Below are 19734 nucleotides of genomic sequence, written 5' to 3'. Positions count from 1 at the left end.
TCACAAAAGGGTTTATTAATTCTTCTTCCGGTCCCACGAACACTTCCATAAACAACCAAGTGACGAGGAGCGGGGAGACACCGCGGAGATGAGCAGGATTTCTGGCGTTCTTCGGCGTACCTTCGGGATAGTACGCGAGCACGTTGGTACCGATCATCTGGGCAATAAATACTACTTAATCCCAGAGCAGAAGTCATGGACAGGTAAATAAAGACGGTGGACAGTCGTAAACATCCGTTTAGCGGCGAAGATGACGACAAAGAGCGGCTATTAAACATGACGTCATAGTGAGACACTTATTGGGTCTTTGACGACATTTCTTCGGGTTGTGGCTGTATTCACGACCACAAACTAATCTGTTGCAGCCTCTTTTTTTTTTTTTTTTTTTTTTTTTAGCATCTGATACCGAGTTCTGTAACACTTCACAATACGGCTTTTCTAGTAATTATTTTTGCATCGATGTGCCACCGCTTTTCTTCCTACAACATGCTGCTCTGTATACGACTTTACCTTTCAACCCTTTCACCCTTGTAGTGTTATAAAATTGCCAGTAGATGGAGCATCAGTCTCAATAACAACACTTTAAGGAGTTTAAAAAAAAAAAAAAGATTTCTTCGCATACATGCAAGTCACTGCTTTGAGGTTTCAGTGATTTTTAGGAGGCAGAAGGCGGTTATGACATCTCCACTGTCCCAGACTGTCAATGACAAGAGTCATTGACAGTCTCCTGTTGGAGATGAAATGATTTCTTGTCCGTGATGAGGATTAGTAAGGAGGTCATACCTACTGAGACGTGGCGGTGCTACAGTACGTAATGCTCAAGCCAAGCAGTCGAACTGTGTCAGGCTAATCCACGGTGGGATGCCAGTCACACCGTCTCTGGTTTAGAAGGCCAAGGACGTGCTTGTTGGCTTGGGAGACTCAAATGGACAGGCTTACCTACTGCGAGTCCTTCAGTTGTCCTGTCTTTCTAACAGTAAATTAGAGGTGCACCTTGAACAGGAGGAAGGCGGAGGCCGTGATAATGACTACTATCATGGAGGCTTTTCATACTTGATTTTTGTGAGAGGGGGAAATTCTGCAAAATTGACTTTCACTTTTACCAAATGACAACAAAAGTGCATTGTGGAAGTTTCTAGATATTGTGTGATACCTGCACATTAGATAGATGCATGCATAGATGGATGGATGGCTACTTTTATTAATCCAAAGGGAAATGTTTTCACTACAGCATTACATTGTTTTTTTTAGGTAAAATATGTTGATAAATTAAGTGTGCAGAAGGCCTGTTTTTCCCTCGCCTAACACATTCGCTGTTCCAGGCTACGAATCCCACGTTCCCCTCTCTTTACCGCCTTAAATCATCATCTGCAGACGATAGGTCACAGGTCAGGGATCACAGGTCAAAGAGCAAGACCTTTGTCTGCGTAAGACAGGATACTGCTGCTTAACAGCCTCGGCCGTTTGGGTTTTGCTAGAATTACTGTACCCCCCCCCCCCCTTTCCAGATATTGTGTGTCTGTAATCTACAGAAATCTGTCGACGGCAGTGCTTTGGGAATCCTTTTATCCCATGCTTGTGTTTGTCTCCCTCTCTTGGTCCCACATTATACAAGCTGGATCAAGTTTATCTTTCACTAGCATAGGGTGAATAGATATCATACAGTGAATACACCCAGTGCTACTTTTCTCAGCGAGTGCAACCAAGCTGTTGAGTTTTTTTTTTCTGTTTTGCTGAAGAGGGACCGACCTCTGGCAGGTTGCAAGCCGGCTTTCTTCCTGACTGAACTTGACTTTGTGCTTCACCTTTTCTCAGCAGTTTGTGTGGAAACTCGCACCCACCTCGTATTTATAATTCATTACAAGGCTGCTCCTCCACCCCCTGGCTGTCAGACTATTCAAATGAGACATCACAGAAGCCCATTTTCTCGCACGCTACAGGCTACCGTATTCACTTTCTCGTCACAATGACTGACAATGCAGAGAGGCTAGTTTGCTTGTGGAGGAACTGGTTCCAAACAAACACAGTTATGACCGCCAGAAAGGCACGTACATAGACTCACATATGCATACATAACAAACATGAAGAAATACATGGGGCACAAATTTGCGTCTACCGCTCACCTCGTCCAGCCTTGTGGAAATAAAGCAGATGCATTATTCAGTCCATATGTCTTGCTAAAGCGAGTTCTTTTTGATCTTAAACTGATAGGCCAAGCGTGGGCTCCGGGCCTTAAGGCATGGACCGCAGGGCTTTCCACTGCAGCAGGAGTAGTGGTTGAAGTGGATGAGGAGTCTCTCTCTCTCTGCCTACTTCATCTATTCATTTGTCCATCCCCAGCACTCAGTCCATCCCTCTCTACCTTTATCCATGCTTTGCTGCTCCCATTTTCTACCTCTCTCAATCTGTTAACTCTAGAAAACTGGGGCGTGAGCAATTCTGACAGCCCGTGGTAGGCTGCATACAATATAGGATGTTAATGGTGGCTCTGACAGAAAACTAAAAAGGAAATAACTTTTTTGCTTTATGTGGATCTGTCCTATCAGATTCCCACAACCGCTTCTTACCCTTTTTTATTTGCCTTCGCATACTCCTAGCCCTCCCTCGCCCCTCCCCTTTATTGCCGCCTCTGGATTTTCCTCCTTTTGATGTAACTCCAGTGAAGATTTCTATTCAAAACACTGGAGTATTTCAGCAGTGTGGAGGGCGAGACCCAGCAGAGAGCTTTCGAACCCCCCTCTCCTCCGATGCTGCTCCTCATCAAAATGAAAAGGCCTGGGTCTGAAGTACAAGCCTAGAGAGAGAGAGAGAGACACACACAGACAGACAGAGAGAGGGAGAGAATCTCTGTCTCTGTCTTTACAAAAGGTCCAGCAATAAAGGCCTACCGTGAGCTGCGGCCTCATAGAGAGAACTGTGCTATAGGCTGAGGAGGCCCAGCGATTGTTGTCTGTGGCAGGGCTACAAGAGAGCCACTGGCAATCTGGCCACTGGTCTTAGAAGGTCTTTGCCTTGGTGTTGTCTCCATAGAGCTGAATAGAGAATCTATATTCTCCTCTCCTTCTATGTCCCCGAGGCCCAGCTCTGCCTCACACTGCATGGGGCGCCGTGTCATGCTGCCCAGATGAAAGCAAAGCATTCTGTGGATGGGCCCATTCGTCTTCAGCAGCGGGCCCGCAGCTTTGACGCCTGCCTTCCCTCCCTTTATTTAGGAAGAGAGGCGCGCTGACATTATCGGCCGCTGCAGGCACATTTGAAAATAATTGCCTGTATGATTGCTATTTTTCTTACCTCTTTGAGGAGGTGTAGCCTTTGTCTTGGAATCAATGGCTGCTCAATACTGGACAGGGGAAAGGCAGTTTCCTTTCATGTCTCGGTGAAAAGGATGTATTTTTAGCGCTATTCATTTTAGCAGTGTGTGCCATGCAGTTTTAATCTATTGGTCCTCTCCACTGTGTGGAGAATGGAAGAGATTCAGAGGTTCTTCAGAGGTGTGCCACGCTGTTGCAGAGAAAAGACGCATTGACTTGTCGTCCTATCACTATCCCTCTCTCTTTGTCTATTATTTATTTGATTCCCCAGCTCTGTTCTATGAAGTGAAAAACTGAAAAGGCCTCAGTTCTGCTATTTCAGGATGGGCGACTCTGGGGACCGAGTGAGGGATGTGTGTGTGCTTTTGCATTAGTGTGTGCATCTGTGATTGCGTACATGTGTTTATGTGGCATGACAACGACACACTCTTGTGTGTTTGCGTGCACATTTGTATCTGCTTTCTTTTTTCTTTTTCTTTTTTAAGAAAAAAAAAAATCTGCAGTTGTGTGTTTTCTCTCCACTTCATGCCCTAACACACTTAACACAACAACAGATGGCTGTGTGTCATCAGAGCGTTGATTCAAGCCGCATATTTCCACAGAAAAGAGTCGCAGTGGAGAGCGACGAGGGTCCAAATGGCTGTTTATTCTGTCACAAGTCATCCCCAGGGTGTGATGAAGGAAGGTCTATCCTACAGTAGGACACCAAGTTGGTGTTTACCATGGAACGGCTATGTCCAGAGCCGCTACAGTAAATCATGCTAATAGATCAGCAGCTTTGCAATGCATGGGGGTTTAAATGAAGGATTCATTCTAGAATCATTATAGGATTTTGCTCATATTGCTGTTTGCTGGATGCCAAGTGCGTATTTGTATGTGTATCTGCCGGTACATCACGGAGTGCCTTAACTACTTCATTAAAAAGGCATTTGAAAAGATAGATGCTGAAAATGAGAGATGGGCACATTTATTTTCAATGGCAGAAAATTTCAAATGGGCCTGGATCCAATGTCAGTGGTTAGAGCAGTTTGCAGGTCCATTAAACACTGGCTATCCACAGTAGACCCGTGTATACGTTCAGTCTGAATATTAATTTTTGTTGTTTGTTGTTTGACTAGCAATGGTGCACAGTTGATGACGCTAACAGAAGGAAGGAAGACAACAAGTTAATCAAATCCATTTTCCAGTTGGCCTGAGATGTGATTCACGTCCAAGGCGTTTTCTGTTTGGTCAGATAGCAAGAGAGATGTTTTGACACCTCTGGGCTCTTTGTCGGTCAGAAACTGAACCCTGGAAGACTGACAGACAGGCCCAGCACAGGAGCAGACATCTCCTGGAGCCTGCCGCTGCTTATTCAATTCAGAATATTTTAATAAAGCAGACAGGCAGAGAGAAATAAGGCAAGGAATAAGGAAGGATGTGATAAGGCCGAGGGAGACTCACAGAGGGTGGAGAAGAAGGTGGGGTACAGAAAGTGAGTGACAAAGAACAAAGGGGATGCTGACATATGGGGTGAAATTATAGAGTGGGGTGTGTGTGGGGGGGGGGGGGGATAGTAAAAGTGAAAGGAGGGTTTCTGACAGAAAGAGGGTGAAATGAGTGGGTGGATCAGGCAGACAGATAGAGGGGGAGAGAGAGAGAAGGTGGAGATAGGTTAATGGAGAGAGGGGGGGGCTCAAGGTGCAATGGAGGGAAAAGGAAGGGGGTTGTATGGGAGTGATGGAGGTGAATAGAAAGGGGTGGACAGCAAGGTGTATGGTCATCAGATGCGTGGGCCTCAGAGGAGTCTGCTGCTCCACACTGTTCCACAGCCTTATAAAGGACAGTAACTTCCTGGATTACCATGGTCCTCTTCTGAGGGCAGGGTGGAGACTTCAAGATAATGGGTGGTCGTAGGCTCAGGGGGCTGAAGTATCTCCTCCACCCTTAAGTATGCCTGAGTTTTGTTAAAAGTAGCACACTGGAGAAATCAAAGTGTTCATTTCAGCGTGTTATTACTCCGATATGAATTATTCTCCTCTGTTCTGCCGTGAGTCGCTCAAGCCTCAGCGGGATCGACAGCAACAGGGACAAACAGAATGAGGGCTGAATAAAACCGAACAGCAGCAGAAGCAGCAGGCCTACTTTATGCCGAAGCCCCTCCTCTCACCAGAACTGATGCAAAACAACGACTGGCCTTTTCCCTCTAAACCTCATCCTGCATCACCAGGCTCTTGGCTAATGGGTAACCATGGTTACATAGGCCTCACACATCCCCTCCATTTTTTTTTATTTTTTTTTCTCATCTAGGAAAAGAGATTGGAGGGAGAGAGAGGGGGTGGCTGGAGGGAGTGTCCATATCGGTACCTGTTTGCCCTTGTATCACTGATGCTTATCGGATCACTCCATCTTCATAAAGCCGTCCATTACGATGTACGGCATTGGTCCCTCATCCCTCTCCAGCACACAGCTCAGCTGGAGAGGAATAAACCAGGCTCAGTCCAGGCTGATGGACTCGCTGCTTTTCGTTCCACCACCGTGTCGGGCCTAAATCTTGCTGCTTCACCTCGCACAAACATGAAGACGGAGAAGGCTGCTCTCTGCTGAGAGGTGAATGTCATGCTGTTGCAGTTTGGTCTACTTTGCAATCTGTTCAGAGACAAGTGAACATGGGGGGTTTTCTTTTCCTAGACGTCCGTGTTGATGGTCTGAAGCATGAGACCAACAGCTGAGGGTCAGATGCAGAGGGCTCATTCAGTTTGTGTCCTGTCTTGAGTTTTGAGGACTCTCCTTTTCTGGGATGTTGCTAATCAAAGTGTGTTTCCCTCTGACATCTGTGTCGACAAGAAAAAACAGAGTGCAGGAGGAAAATCACACGGAGAAAGAGACGGCACAAGATGCCCGGAATGACATTGTGGAGGTGAAAAACCTCTCAGGTCGCTCTCAGCAGTACTCACCTGGGAGCTGATGTGTGAAGTTGGGGGTTTTGTGAGAGTGTGTGTGTGTGTGCGCGTGTGTGTGTGCGTGTGTGTGTGTGTGTTGAAGCAGGTGATGGAGTTTAGCGGGGTGTGTTCAGGGTTCAAAGAGCAGCCCTTGGAGCGCATCATGTCTTATTTTAACGAATGGTAAGGATTGAAGCGCTGCTGCCACGGGAACCCCTCACCCATCCCTGCTTCTCTGTCTCCTCCCTTCCTTCCTTTCCTCTCCTCACCCCTCCTCTCCCCTCGCCTCCCCAGCCCCCCGCCCCTGGTTCCACAGCTAGGCTCACAGATGAGTCGCGCTCAGACAGGTGAGATGGCTCATGAATATTTATGCACTGGGATTTCATTCCTCCTGCCGCTGGCCCCTCCCCCTCCCCAACGCAGTGCTGCGTTTGTCCTTCACGGTAAGAGGCAGTGTCCTCGCTCCTGTCCCTCAGGTTAATCTGCCTGCTCTCTAGCCAGTTGTGTGTGTGTGTGTGTGTGTGTGTGTGTGTGTGTGTGTGTGTGTGTGTGTGTGTGGTAAGTAGGTTTCCCCTAGTGAGTGATGAGAAGGCCGACCTGTCACAAGGGGGCCCGCTGAGATCGAGAGCTCCCAACACCCTTCATACCTCTCTTTCTCTCTCTCTCAAGGTGGGGGAGAATGAGGGTGCACATCTGAACTGTGAAGTCGAAGGACAGCTTACACCCTGAAGTGTATATGAAGCTACCATTAAGGCCGTATGATTCAGTGAGTGAGTAACTGCAGTGATAATCAGCTTTGTGGCTGAACTTTTTCAAGAAAAATACAAAACATTTGCAGGTTAAATCTTCCCTAATGTGAAGATGTTATTGCATTCCTACATTTCAATTGGAAGCAAACAATTGGGAAGTGAATACTTGTGGCTTTTGACATTTTTAGGTATACAAAGAAACTAACTTTGTTGCACGTTGACTCAAATTTGTGTTTTTCAAGGTACATATAGTAAATAACAAATAAATGAAGTCTGACTTCACTGGACTTTTAAGATGTTGGGATGGACCCCAGTAATGTGCGATAGACCGTTTCATCAACTTTCTTGTTTTGACTTTTGAACATCTGTAATATTTACTTGCAACAGCTGTTACATTTGAAATGCTTATTAGTTTTCCACATTCTATACTGTTGTAGCAAATTACTTTGGATTTATAAATACATGTTAAGGCATCATTATAGGTCTGATAACTTCTGACAGACCTTTGTTATTATTTGTTGTCATTTTAAAGATTAATCAGTTCATTAAAAAATAATCTGTCGGTGCTCTAATGCCTGTCTTTGTGTGCATTTTCTGTGTTTGTGCTCCGTTAGGTTGCTTGTTGATGTGAAAAGTAAGGAACACTTAATTCATACAGTATATATCTATAGATTAACTGGTAATTATGGTAATTGTTAGTTGCAGGCAGCCCCTTGAGGTGAGAAATCACTATGCAAAAAAAATGTGCTTGGCCAGCCAATTCTGTTATGCTACATTAAGTGTAGAGTCGGCCTATGTGGAGTAATTTCATTCTTTAATAAACCCAATTCTTACACTGCCAAGTCTTCCATCAGCTCGTGTGAGGAGATAATTAGCTGCTTTTAGAGAACTTCTGTGTTTCCTTTGTGCTTTTGTTGTAAAAGTATAGCCTTGGCCTGTAGGTTTGTTTTATCCATAGTTGTCCCACATCAGAGATTACCCAGAGAGCCAGATTCACCCCAGTCAGACTGACAAGCCTCCTCCCAATGTGTATGTGGTGGGAGGATCAGTCGTGTTTCATAAATATATGTACATACTGTAGTCGTTATTCAAATCCAAGGATAAAAGCTGTTGTGGAAGGGGTTTAGTCATGCTGCAAAAGCAACAAGACAAGAGGAGAGCCACGTTGGAGTGTGACAGAGAGCAGAAATGCAACCCGAGCAGAGAGAGATGGAGAGAAAAAGTAGGTGCCTCTCTTTATGCTTATTAGCCAGCCATTAGCTGTAGCTAAGCACATTGCTTGTGGGGACTGTAATATAATTGTGCCATTTTAGTCTGCTGCCACCCACACCCAATGCAAATATGGATGTGATCTACTTATAATTAGCATACCTGTTAAATGTATTTGTTAGTATTGCCTAGAGAACGCAGCCTGTTGTTTGCTGGCAGCTGTTTTTGTTGTGCTATCACGAGGGGGGCGGGGGGGTTTCTAGGAAACAATTTCTCTGAAGACATTTTTAAGGCATGGACGCAAACAAATGCGAGGATCATGTCATGTGTTGTACACGTTGATAAGCTGAGAGAATGCGGTGTTTTGTCAGACCTGGATATCGCAAAACTAAAGCTGCAGAGCTGCAGCCTGTGAGGCCCTATAGTGACAATCTAGTGGGAACCAAAGCAGAACCAAAGCAATACTAGCCTAATTAGCTGACCTGATTACTATATAGGCTGGATAAAGTATGGAAAGGAGTCATCCTCACAAGACATAATTACAGAACAGCACATGTATGAAAAATGCTCTTCATTGAAATTAAAAACCCAAACAAATACATTTTCAGTTGGGGGAAACGCGAGCGGAGCAACTGCACAGCCCACACTGAAGCCATTTTTCCAAGTGCCATCACTCATCCATCCCAGTGCCATGCCTATCTGTTATGGCTGAAGTAAACATTAAGGCCATGAGTCTGCAGCGTGCATGGAGGTGGTTGCCTCCATTTGTCCATGTCCAGTCAGCTGCGGCGAAACTGTGATGGAATCCTGACAGATTGTCTGTGTTTTGGAGCGTGTTGTTTTCCTTGCCCATCTATTTCTCTCCTAGCCATGTTTGCCATGCATCATCACTCTCTCTCTCTCTCTCTCTCTCTCTCCCTCTCCCTCTCCCTCCTTGCCTCATCATTTCTCAGAGGGATGGAGGCGATGGATAGACATCCGGCTACCTGTGAGGAGAAACTATGGAAACACAGCACTCGTTATTACTGTATGCAGCTCTGTAGCACCACACAAAGACGCAATTCAACTGGGTCTTTTTTGTTGTTGTTGTTGCTCTCTCTTATTCTGTCTATATCGTCCTCAATCACCCCCCCCCCCTCCCTCTTCTGCCTTGGTCTCCATGTCATTGTGTGCCAGCCAAACTTGTCTAATCAGCAGATTTGACCAAAATAATTGGCGGTGGCCTTGCTGCTAGCGAGCGTCGTGCTGTATACAGATAGGGAAAGGAGCACTTAATATTCCACGCAGCTCGTGCCTCTCCTGTTCTCTGTGATATCTGACCTCTTTTGTCTCCTGCTCGGCTTGATGTTGATTTTGGTGGGCATTGTTAGCCGGAGCACTGTGATTGGAAGAGGTTGTCGGTGAGGGGGGGCTGTGGTTGGTTGGGTTAAAGGGAGCCTGATTTGCATAAAGGCTTAGCCCAGATTTGGAGCCACTCAGCGAGATCTGAGGAGAAGGGCCCGAGGGCCACGAGGTAATCATCCATGGCCTGTCACCGCACTGTCATCCCTCTGTGTATTTGTGTGTCTGTGCGTCTGTCTGTGTCTGTGCGAGCTGGAGACACAGAGCATTGTGTCTGCGCCTCTTTGTGTTTGTTTGTATTCCTTCGAATTTTATATGCATCATTGTTGAGCATCTCTATCTTACTCTCGCTTCCACTTGCTGTCTTTTTTTTTTTTTTTTTTTTTTCCTTTCCCCAGGAAGGCCTGTCCGTGCCAAGCGGATGGTAGTGGCAGCCAATCCGACCGAATACGAATACATGGAAGGCAGCATTCCGATGGAGTGGGATGGTAAGTCTGGGCTGCAGCATCACTGTTACATACTTTAACTATCACTAACATGGATAAATGTCTGTGTAAACAAAAGAGCTATCCAGCAGAGTACACAAAGTGCTGCACAAATAAAATGGAATGACAAATTCACGGCTGTATCTTTTGGGGCCTTGGCTAATCCATCCTTCTTTTTTTTTTTTTTTTTTTTTCATACTGCAAGATGGGATGGGGGCTGGGAAAAGCGTATTCATGAGTTTATCAAAGATGCCTTCTGCTGGTGTTATACAACCGTACCATAAAATAGTGTTTCAAAATTCTTACAACTGGATACAAACTGTTCCCTCTGTCTCAGACCGGCTTTATCCACCTTAAACCCCTCATCCTGCTTCGCCCCATCCCTCATGCATTTTCATCAGGATGCAAATAAGAAGGGGATAAAAGAGGCCCAGAATCCCTGTGCTAGCTGGAGGAAGAGTTAGAAAATCTCTCTCTCTCTCTCTTTCTCTGGCTCCCTTTAACCTGCTCTGCTGTGCAGCCAGCTGAGCCAAAATAGAGCTTCTTAAAAAGAGTTAAAAAAAAAGAAAAAAAGATGACAGACAGATACAGTTCTACTCAGGAGGAAAAAGAAGGACAGAGGTATTGATGAAGAATGATAGAGTGTGTACTTTCAAATTCAAAGATCAGAGCACATCCACACTCTTGTCTTCTGAGACGCAGCACTCGGTGGCACTGCTCTACCTCGACTAAAGCAGTATTAATGTTCCGAGTTTACCGTGTGTATTGCTCTGCATGTTTTCCCTATAGTTTGCTAAGTGAAATGAATCAAAACAACAACAACAACAAAAAAACCTGGATATGCTCCCCTAGCTATCTTGGTTACTCAGTAGTTACACTGAGCTACCGTAGTGCCCTAAAACTCAGTGATGCCATAGCTGCAGCCTTTAAATATGACTGCAGGTTTTGTTTGTGCTGCGTATGTTTGTGTGGGTGTTCTCACTCTTCTTCTTTTTTTTTTTTTTTCCCTCCTCTCTCCTCCAGCTTGGATCCGAGGCAGACGGAAGAAGCCCCCCTCCGTCGAGGTAGGCCCCACCCCCCCGCCCCCCCTCCTCAAACCTCCCTGCTGTGCTGATGGTTGGACTCTGGGGGGCTGGTTACAAGGGAGGGAAAGAAGCAAAGATGGAAAGGCTTTGATTTGTTTTATCTTACAGTTTCGAACTGAATCCAGGAACTTTGGGGGACAGGTGTTAAAATAAACAGCAGCTGAAGCGCATTGATGGCGAGACTGAGAGCAAAAACAGCCTCCGAACAAGGGGGCTCACTGACACCATGTCCTAGTTTACTTTCTTTTTTTTTTTTTTCCAGCAGAAGCCTGCATCTCGGCTTTTTGTGTTTTATTTCTGGCAGTCTCTAAGATGGGAAATGGTGAAGGAGTGCAGTCCCCCCCCCTCCCCGTGTACCTCTCACTGGGTTTATTGCTCTTTAAATGTGAGAATGCTGGAAATTATTTGGCCGGTGAAATTTGGGTCTATAGGAAATCCCTTGGAAGGCCGATACCCAGGCACTCTTTCTATCTCTCTGTCCTCGCTCCCTGCCAGTAGCCAATGCCATCCCCTACCTCCAGTGCCAGAACATTCTCTTCCAATTTTCTGCCTTGCGTCTGCCCAATAGCTGCCATCGACAGCTGGACAGTGTTGATGTGGCCAAGGCTTCACTCCCAGCACATTACCCTACCCCTTGTCACGCTCCCTCTCTTCCTGGTCCAAGCCGACATAAATTGATTGGATTAAATCCTGTCATTAACAGGCTGGAAAAGCAGCTCAGTATGTTTGTCTCCCTCCCCAAAGCAGGGCTTTTTGGCCACTGCTCTCCCCTCTCTTTTCCAGTCCTTCAGTTTTGCCAGCACACAACAGCATTATGCCCAGTCCTCCCTTCCTTTTTGGCTCCCAGTGCGAGGGAGAGGCTAACATCACTGGACACTTGCTGTGGCTCAAGTGGGTAACTGTTCCACCAGTGGACTGAGTTCAGTTTAGAATAGTTTTCACCAGTTGGAACGGTTGTTGATGTTGTGAATGCCTCCTGTCATGTTAGCTTACCAATCTCTTCCAAGTGCTACATTTTTAAACATTGGACCAATATAGGTGAATTGAACACGTTTGTTGTTTTTTCTGGTGAATGCCCTACTTCATACTCGCCAGGTCCACACATTTGTTCCTGGAAGCTCCCCAGCCTCACTTCTTTTCTCCTCTGCTTTTGACTAGTGAGCAGCTGATGCTCGAAGACAAAACAGAGGAGTGGAAATTATCACGGCTTCAGTTTTGCAGCACAGTTTGGAGGTTCAAGCAAGTAATCTTGTGGTCACACTCCATTTTCAAACATTTTCAGGAAACTGCCGCGTTGACCACGCGCCTCAGCAGATGAGCTGAAGTCCAGCAGGGGTGGACATGACTGTGCTGTACTGGCTATACTGTGGTAGTAGTGCCTTTAATATAACCAAGAAGCCATAATGGGAAGTGTTGGAAACTAACAAGCTCATTGAATATCATTGACCGTGAAGATCGTTGAATATTTTATAGGATTTTTACATCTATGTGAATTTGGATTTGTCTGGTATTTACTATAATTGAAAAAAAAAAGTTTTTTTTTTTTTTTTTAAATGCAGAAAAAAATTATCCTTGTTTAAACATCAGGAATGATTTAAAATTATATTTGAGCATGTACAGGACTTCTTTTTTTTTTCATATTACCCGCCCACAATGCTCAATGTTTATATAGATGGTATCACAGACTACAACGTAATATCAGAGTATCTGCAAAAATATTGTTATATATAGCTGAGAAGTAAGAATATGATATGAATGTCCAATACATTAATGTACTTGGAGGCCTTATGGGTTTTCCATCATTCAGTGACAGTAAAAGAAAAGAGTATTGAATTGCGTTCTGTGAGGTCTTGGAAAAACTGCCGAGTTCACTGCAGAAACCCTGAATTGCACGTTTGTCTGTGTATTTTACAGGAGCTGCTGAAGAATGAGGTCAACAGGGACCAGATCAAGGTGAAGGCCAAAGAGCTGGAGGAGAAAGATCTGTCTCTACAGGCTAAGGAGTACGCGGAAGGTCTGGTGGCAACTCCTGCAAAGACTGTGGCCAAAGGCCATGCAGCCACCACCAGCTTCGGCAAGCAGGAGGTCAGCGAAGAGCCGAGCAGCACGGCAAACACGTTCCAGCCTGGCTCCTGGATGCCCACTTCCAAGAAATAGACCGGCACATCCACATAGACTGAGACTGTGGTATAATGTAATACAATCCTCAAGAAAGGCCCTGCAATAGCAACAAAAAAAAAACGGTGTTTGTGAAATGATATCTACCTTTACCTGAAATTTAATATCAGAAACTCCATGTCAACAACTCTATAAACTATGACCTCAGAAATGACTAGTTTGATCCACTCATCTGCAGAGGATGTGTTTATTTCAAGGCTGTTTTATTGGACTTCATCACATTATAAAAAGGTTCCTACTTTCCCTGTCTGTGTATATGATATAAAAATTATATACACAAGACAACATCCATCAGTCATCTTGAAGCTGACTTCTAGCGACGACAATAATCTCATGAGGCTGAAAGGTCCGTTAATGAAGACAAACTGAAATTGTGAATGGTTGTCAGTCAGTACAACTCCACATTTAAAGGATACTGTTTGAAATTGTTTTTTTATTAAATGTAATAAAATGTAACTGTAGTTACATTAATTACTGCGTTAATGCTTTTGTTTATCAGGGAGATGGTGGCCACTATGATTGCTGTTACAGTGAATTGATCCCCAGTAAGAAATCCTTCTTTTGCCAGAGTGCATGATGGTCAGAGTTACTGAAATAAGTTATCAGGCCAGAAACTTGCTAAAAAAGCAGCGTGACCTGGAGTTGAATATACAGTGCATCCGGAAAGTATTCGCGGCACTTCAGTTTTTCCACATTTTGTTGTTACAGCATTATTCCAAAATGGATTAAATTCATTTTTTTTCCTCAAAATTCTACACACAATACCCCATAATGATAATGTGAAAAAAGCTTTTTAGAATTTTTTGCAAATCTATTAAAAATAAAAAATGAAAGAAATCACATGTATATAAGTATTCAGTCTTTGCCATGACACTCAAAATTGAGCTCACGTGCATCCTGTTTCCACTGATCATCCTTGAGATGTTTCTACAACTTGATTGGAGTCCACCTGTGGGAAATTCAGTTGATTGGACATGATTTGGAAAGACACACACCGTCTATATAAGGTCCCAATGAGCACAGTGGCCTCCATCATCTGTAAATGGAAGAAGTTTGGAACCACCAGGACTCTTCCTAGAGTTGGCCGCCCAGCCAGACTGAGCGATCGGGGTAGAAGGGCCTCAGTCAGGGAGGTGACCAAGAACCCGATGGTCACTCTGACAGAGCTCCAACGTTGCTCTGAGAAGAGAGGAGAACCTTCCAGAAGGACAACCATCTCTGCAGCACTCCGCCAAGCAGGCCTGTATGGTAGAGTGACCAGACGGAAGCCACTCCTCAGTAAAAGGCACATGACAGTCCGCCTGGAGTTTGACAAAAGGCACCTGAAGGACTCTCAGACCACGAGAAACAAAATTCTCTGGTCTGATGAAACAAAGATTGAACTCTTTGGCCTCAATGCCAAGCGTCATGTCTGGAGGAAACCAGGCACCGCTCATCACCTGGCCAATACCATCCCTACAGTGAAGCATGGTGGTGGCAGCATCATGCTGTGGGGATGTTTTTCAGCGGCAGGAACTGGAAGACTAGTCAGGATGGAGAGAAAGATGAATGCAGCAATGTACAGAGACATCCTTGATGAAAACCTGCTCCAGAGCGCTCTGGACCTCAGACTGGGGCGAAGGTTCATCTTCCAACAGGACAATGACCCGAAGCACACAGCCAAGATAACAAAGGAGTGGCTTCGGGACAACTCTGTGAATGTCCTTGAGTGGCCCAGCCAGAGCCCAGACTTGAACCTGATTAAACATCTCTGGAGAGATCTGAAAATGGCTGTGCACCGACGCTCCCCATCCGACCTGATGGAGCTTGAGAGGTCCTGCAAAGAAGAATGGGAGAAACTGTCCAAAAATAGGTGCCAAGCTTGTAGCATCATACTCAAAAAGACTTGAGGCTGTAATTGCTGCCAAAGGTGCTTCAACAAAGTATTGAGCAAAGGCTGTGAATACTTATGTACGTGTTATATTTTCGTTCTGTATTTTTAATAGATTTGAAATAAAATTTAACAATTTTTTTTCACTTTGTCATTATGGGGTATTGTGTGTAGAATTTTGAGGAAAAAAATGAATTTAATTAATTTTGGAATAAAGCTGTAACATAACAAAATGTGGAAAAAGTGAAGCGCTGTGAATATTTTCCGGATGCACTGTACATTTTAAAAAATGTTCTCAAGAAATGACAAATCTCAGACCATAGGGTTGAATAAAACTGCATGACAAAGAGAAGGAGAGACAGATATACTAAAGTATTTGTTCACTTTTCACTGTTTCTTTACGGGCTCATAATGTACCTTCACTACCTACCTCAAAGTATTTTTTTAATACTAATAAACAGATAAGACTATTAAACTGAACAAAAATCTTTGCAAATGTATCTAAATAAAGAAAAAATTATGTAAAACCCAATTTAAATATTTGCATAAAATTAAACTGCGACAAATAACCCTGCTTCACGCACTTCAAGTCAATATTTTTCTGTTTTTTATGATTGACCTTCCTCTACTGCAAAGATTACTCTATCATGTTCTTTCATCATTCTGACTTGTTTGGATGTTATTTTGTCTTCATCCTGCATTTTGTTTTCTTAGAAACTGACAGACAAGTGTTTAACCCCAAGTGTTAAATCCACTTGTTGCATCTGCAATTTTGATTTATATGTAGATATTTACGTTACATTAAAGTCTTTTCTGTTGATTAGTACGTAGGAGCCTAATTACAAAGACTGCGGTTCAGTGTTGGTGGGGTGAATACTCTGTGCGTAAATTCAATTAAAAGCACTTGTTATACTTTGTCTAACGGTCTGGTATCAAATGCATGAAGAGAAAGTTTTCTTATCAACCATGAAAACTTTATTGACCAGAAAATAATAATTTGGTTAGCTCGCAAGTGACTGAAAGTTCCATTACGCTCATTACATCGTCACTTCAGCAGAACAGGGATGCTACCAATGGAATGCAAGGTGTTGAAACAGCTGCACAATATAACAGCAGGTCTCTGTATAAAATCATCCTACAGAGGACCACTGTGCTCCTGCTGACCAACGTCCCACTGGGACAAGCCTCCTCCGGGCAGTACTGTCCATCTCAGCACTGTTAGGTCTGCGGGGCCAGCGTCCCTCCTCCTACCCCGGACACGAGGCGTGGTGGCCCTGTGCTGACGGTCGGGCTGGGACAAGGAAGGGCACCGTGTCATTATTTGGAATACGGAGGGCTGTGAGCGTGATGTTAAATCCTCATCCTACCCCTCACAGGCTCAGTCTTTCTTGGTCCTCTTGGCCTTGGCTATGTTCTCCTGACGTTTCTGCTTTTTCTTCTGTTCGCGGTCTCGTGCCTCGATCATCTTGGCCAGTTTCCAGGACAGCAGTGCACTGGCAATGAAGAGAGGAGTGAGAGCCAGGATGACAGTGGTGAGGAAACCGTAGGGGTCTTTGGCAGCCCACTCCACCACATACTCCGCCCATCCCCGAACGTCAATCATCCTGTTCAGCAACGATGGCGCTTAACTGAACCTAAAAGAGTACCACAGAGAAAGCTGTAAATAGCAAGAACTGTACATGTAAAGAAAAAGAAAAAAATCCTAGTACCTTCTACCTATAATTAGAAGAGAAGTAATCTTGATGGATCTACTTTACCAGTGTATGCCATTTCAGAAACGTGTTGTCAATGATGCACAATTGAAAAAGTACATTTACTGGAAAAATGAATGAGAAATAGTTAATAAAATAAACAACCAGACCAGTGATCGAAAAAGCCAAATGCCAGATAATGTATAATCAACAGTTTAAGGAAAAATACTTAAACAATAAAAACAATAACAAACACTGCTTCAAGCTTCTAAGATGTAAGGCTTGGTTGGTCTTTTATATCTTTCTATAGTCTTTGGTTGTTGTTTTTTTTATCTTAAAAAATAAATGGATAGATTATTAGTTGTGACCTCAAACAAGATGTACATAACATTTGTGGCTAATCAGCCATTTTAAATGCCTGACAAGATGAGGTACTTCCTCGCAACGATGCAAGAAGAAAAATCCAGTACTGCCATAAAGCTAACGTCCTCAATGATTTTCAACATTTATGACACTTTGTAAACAGCTTTAGAGTTTGGTCAAATGTTTGACATGATACATTTATGTCCTTTCTAGGTATATATATATAATTTTATGTCTAATTAAAAATCATACCCACAAGAAATTCCTTTTGAGTAAAACCCCTTTATTAAAACTCAGTGCCAGTGCAGGAAATCTAGCAGGGCAAAGGTCGTAAATGCCTCACGTAATCTCAGACTGCGATCGAGGGGCGAAAACTGCCCTCAAAATTATGAAAAATGAATTATATTTACAAGCTAAGGCCACTGTCTTAATCCTACATTAAACCATCATTCAATTTCTATTTCTGTCTCGGTCTCACACACACACACTCACAAACAGCACTGTTGTTTACACTACGTATGCATGTAACTCTGTAATAATACCGGGCAAGAGACCAGAGATTCCTGCACCTGCAGTGATGACGTTTTTAATGTATCTATTAATTTATGCATTACACTCATAAGAAGGTTTTTTTTTTTGAGAGCCTTAATAAAAATGCAAAGAGTTAGAAAAGTTAGAAAACACTTGTCGGTGCTTATTATTTACTCCATGGTGGTGGTCACTGTATGCATTTTAAATCCGGGCTCATTTCACATTAAAAAAACAGCAACAGTATACATTAATTAATTTTACTCTGATCTGCTTGAATAATAATAAAAAAAAAACATCGTCAAAGCCAAGACTAAGGAAAGTCCAACTGTGTGTTTGATACGACTGAAATATAACTGGAGCCATCCGAGGCGATGTTCAAGGTGTACCTCTCAATTATCTCCGACTGGGAAAATACAAATCTGACTCACCAGCTGGTTAATAAAGGTCACAACAACAACACAACAACAACAACAACAACACCGAAAACAAACAACAGTGACAGGATCCATTATACACGTTCAGTCTGGTTAGTTCACTCCAATTGAACTTGCTGAAGTGAACCAAGATATTACATTTCGAAAGGTTTTGACGCGCATTTTAACGTGAGTTATTGTTTGTTTGTTTGTTTGTTTGTTTGTTTGTCTGTCCGTCCATCTGTCCGACCAACGTAAACCGCCAGTGACCACTGGCTAACTAGCATCAGCTCGCTAGCGCACGCTAAACGTTTCCACGGATATATAAATCCTCCTTTATTCGCGCCGCCGCCATTCAACGTAAACCATTTCAGGGAACAACTTGAGCTCGTATTAACATTTGATTGCCGAGATGAAAAGATTTTAGTTATATTTCTGGTAACGCTATAAAAAAAAAAAAAAAAAACCCGCCCATCCATAACGGCCTAACTTTCAGGAGCGGGGAACAAGGACTCTTCGGCTAAACAGGCCGACAACAACCACAGCTGTGAACGCGATCACAACAAAAACAACGAATTTATGTTTTCAAATTAGTTAGTGGTGGTAAAAAAAACAAAAAAACCGCGCTATGAATCGTGATTAATCTTACCACAGTGCAGGTATTTGTGTTTGTATCCGCGATGATAACCAGCAGCTCCTCCCTGTTCCGGGAAGTGTAACTGGTGTGGTCCTAAACAATGACGCATTCAAGTGGAATCGACAAAATGGGAAAAAATAAAATAAAACGCTTTATTTTTTTAAATTTATTTATTTTTATTTTTTTTTAGATTTGGCAGGATTCGTGCGCTCTTCCGAAGCAATTCCCCCCTTAGCACTAATATTTTAGCCAGACTCACGACGCACAAAGAGCCTAAGTTTAGCTGCCTTTGTTGTGTTGTGTATCTGTAGCTGTTCGCTGCCAAATGAAACCGGATATACACAAATTTGAGCTCCTGTAAAATTAGTTGAATCGCTTTCATGCGTATTTGGAGCCATTTTGCCAACAGTGTGTTGACATATCTAAAGTTATTTTTTTTTTTACCAAGTGAAGGTATCGCCGGTGTCGGAAATTCATGAACGTTCTTCCCATTGTAGATGTTCGAAATTACTGTTAGTTCGATGTAACTTGAACGCTGCATAAGTACTTGCGCGTGATTGGATATGACGTATACCTCAACCTACGGGAGATGTAGTCCTTCAGTATTGGACCTTTTTTTTTTTTTAAACCATTGAAATACGGGTGAAAATCAAAAAGCACTGAAAATGATATAAAGTCACACGAGTTTTCCTCTTCGGTGAGTTTCGAAGTACCATTAGTCTTTCTTTTTTTTTTTTTAATGTCAGGTTAATGTGATTGACTTTGTTTTAAAGTAACTGCCTGGATGCTTAAAATTGTGAGGCTCACACAATTTAGGGGTTTTAGCAATGTGACAAATAACCTGCAAGAAAACTTCAAATTACGTAATAGTTCATGTATTTTGATAGTAACCCTAAGGAAGTCCTGTGCGCATCAGTATAACTTTAAACATATTGACAGGAACTGACCAG

At 43.5% G+C, this 19734-nt stretch overlaps 2 protein-coding genes across 7 annotated transcripts; one reads left to right on the top strand and one right to left on the bottom strand.

Annotated features, from left to right (window-relative positions):
- The first annotated feature begins 11 nt into the window (after positions 1 to 11).
- ndufaf2 (NADH:ubiquinone oxidoreductase complex assembly factor 2) lies at positions 12 to 16061 on the top strand. 4 transcript variants are annotated; one of them, XM_069138488.1, is made up of 5 exons: positions 119 to 203; positions 6902 to 7002; positions 9930 to 10019; positions 11040 to 11080; positions 13016 to 16061. In XM_069138488.1, the coding sequence occupies exons 2-5, from the start codon at positions 6969 to 6971 to the stop codon at positions 13256 to 13258; spliced, it is 408 nt and encodes a 135-aa protein (XP_068994589.1). In that variant the 5' UTR covers positions 119 to 203; positions 6902 to 6968; the 3' UTR covers positions 13259 to 16061. The 4 variants fall into 4 exon arrangements, with proteins under 4 accessions (XP_068994588.1, XP_068994589.1, XP_068994591.1 ...); XM_069138490.1 differs by lacking the exon at positions 119 to 203 and adding an exon at positions 5675 to 5900; XM_069138487.1 differs by lacking the exon at positions 6902 to 7002 and having other exon boundaries at positions 12 to 203.
- Positions 13435 to 18893, bottom strand: smim15 (small integral membrane protein 15). Of its 3 annotated transcripts, none has more exons than XM_069138493.1 (3): positions 18797 to 18893; positions 16517 to 16783; positions 13435 to 16440 (listed from the first exon to the last, which is right to left on the bottom strand). In XM_069138493.1, exon 2 carries the CDS (start codon positions 16750 to 16752, stop codon positions 16528 to 16530), a length of 225 nt encoding a protein of 74 aa, XP_068994594.1. In that variant the 5' UTR covers positions 16753 to 16783; positions 18797 to 18893; the 3' UTR covers positions 13435 to 16440; positions 16517 to 16527. The 3 variants fall into 3 exon arrangements, with proteins under 3 accessions (XP_068994594.1, XP_068994593.1, XP_068994592.1); XM_069138492.1 differs by having other exon boundaries at positions 16524 to 16783; XM_069138491.1 differs by having other exon boundaries at positions 13435 to 16783.
- Positions 18894 to 19734: the final 841 nt, after the last annotated feature.

The sequence above is a fragment of the Embiotoca jacksoni genome, unplaced genomic scaffold (genome assembly GCF_022577435.1).
Source record: "Embiotoca jacksoni isolate LCO1_2020_lvr unplaced genomic scaffold, fEmbJac1.0.p SCAF_8, whole genome shotgun sequence".
Taxonomy (NCBI): domain Eukaryota; kingdom Metazoa; phylum Chordata; class Actinopteri; family Embiotocidae; genus Embiotoca; species Embiotoca jacksoni.
The sequence above is the reverse complement of the archived record's forward strand: the minus strand, read 5'-3'. Positions and strand labels throughout refer to the sequence as shown.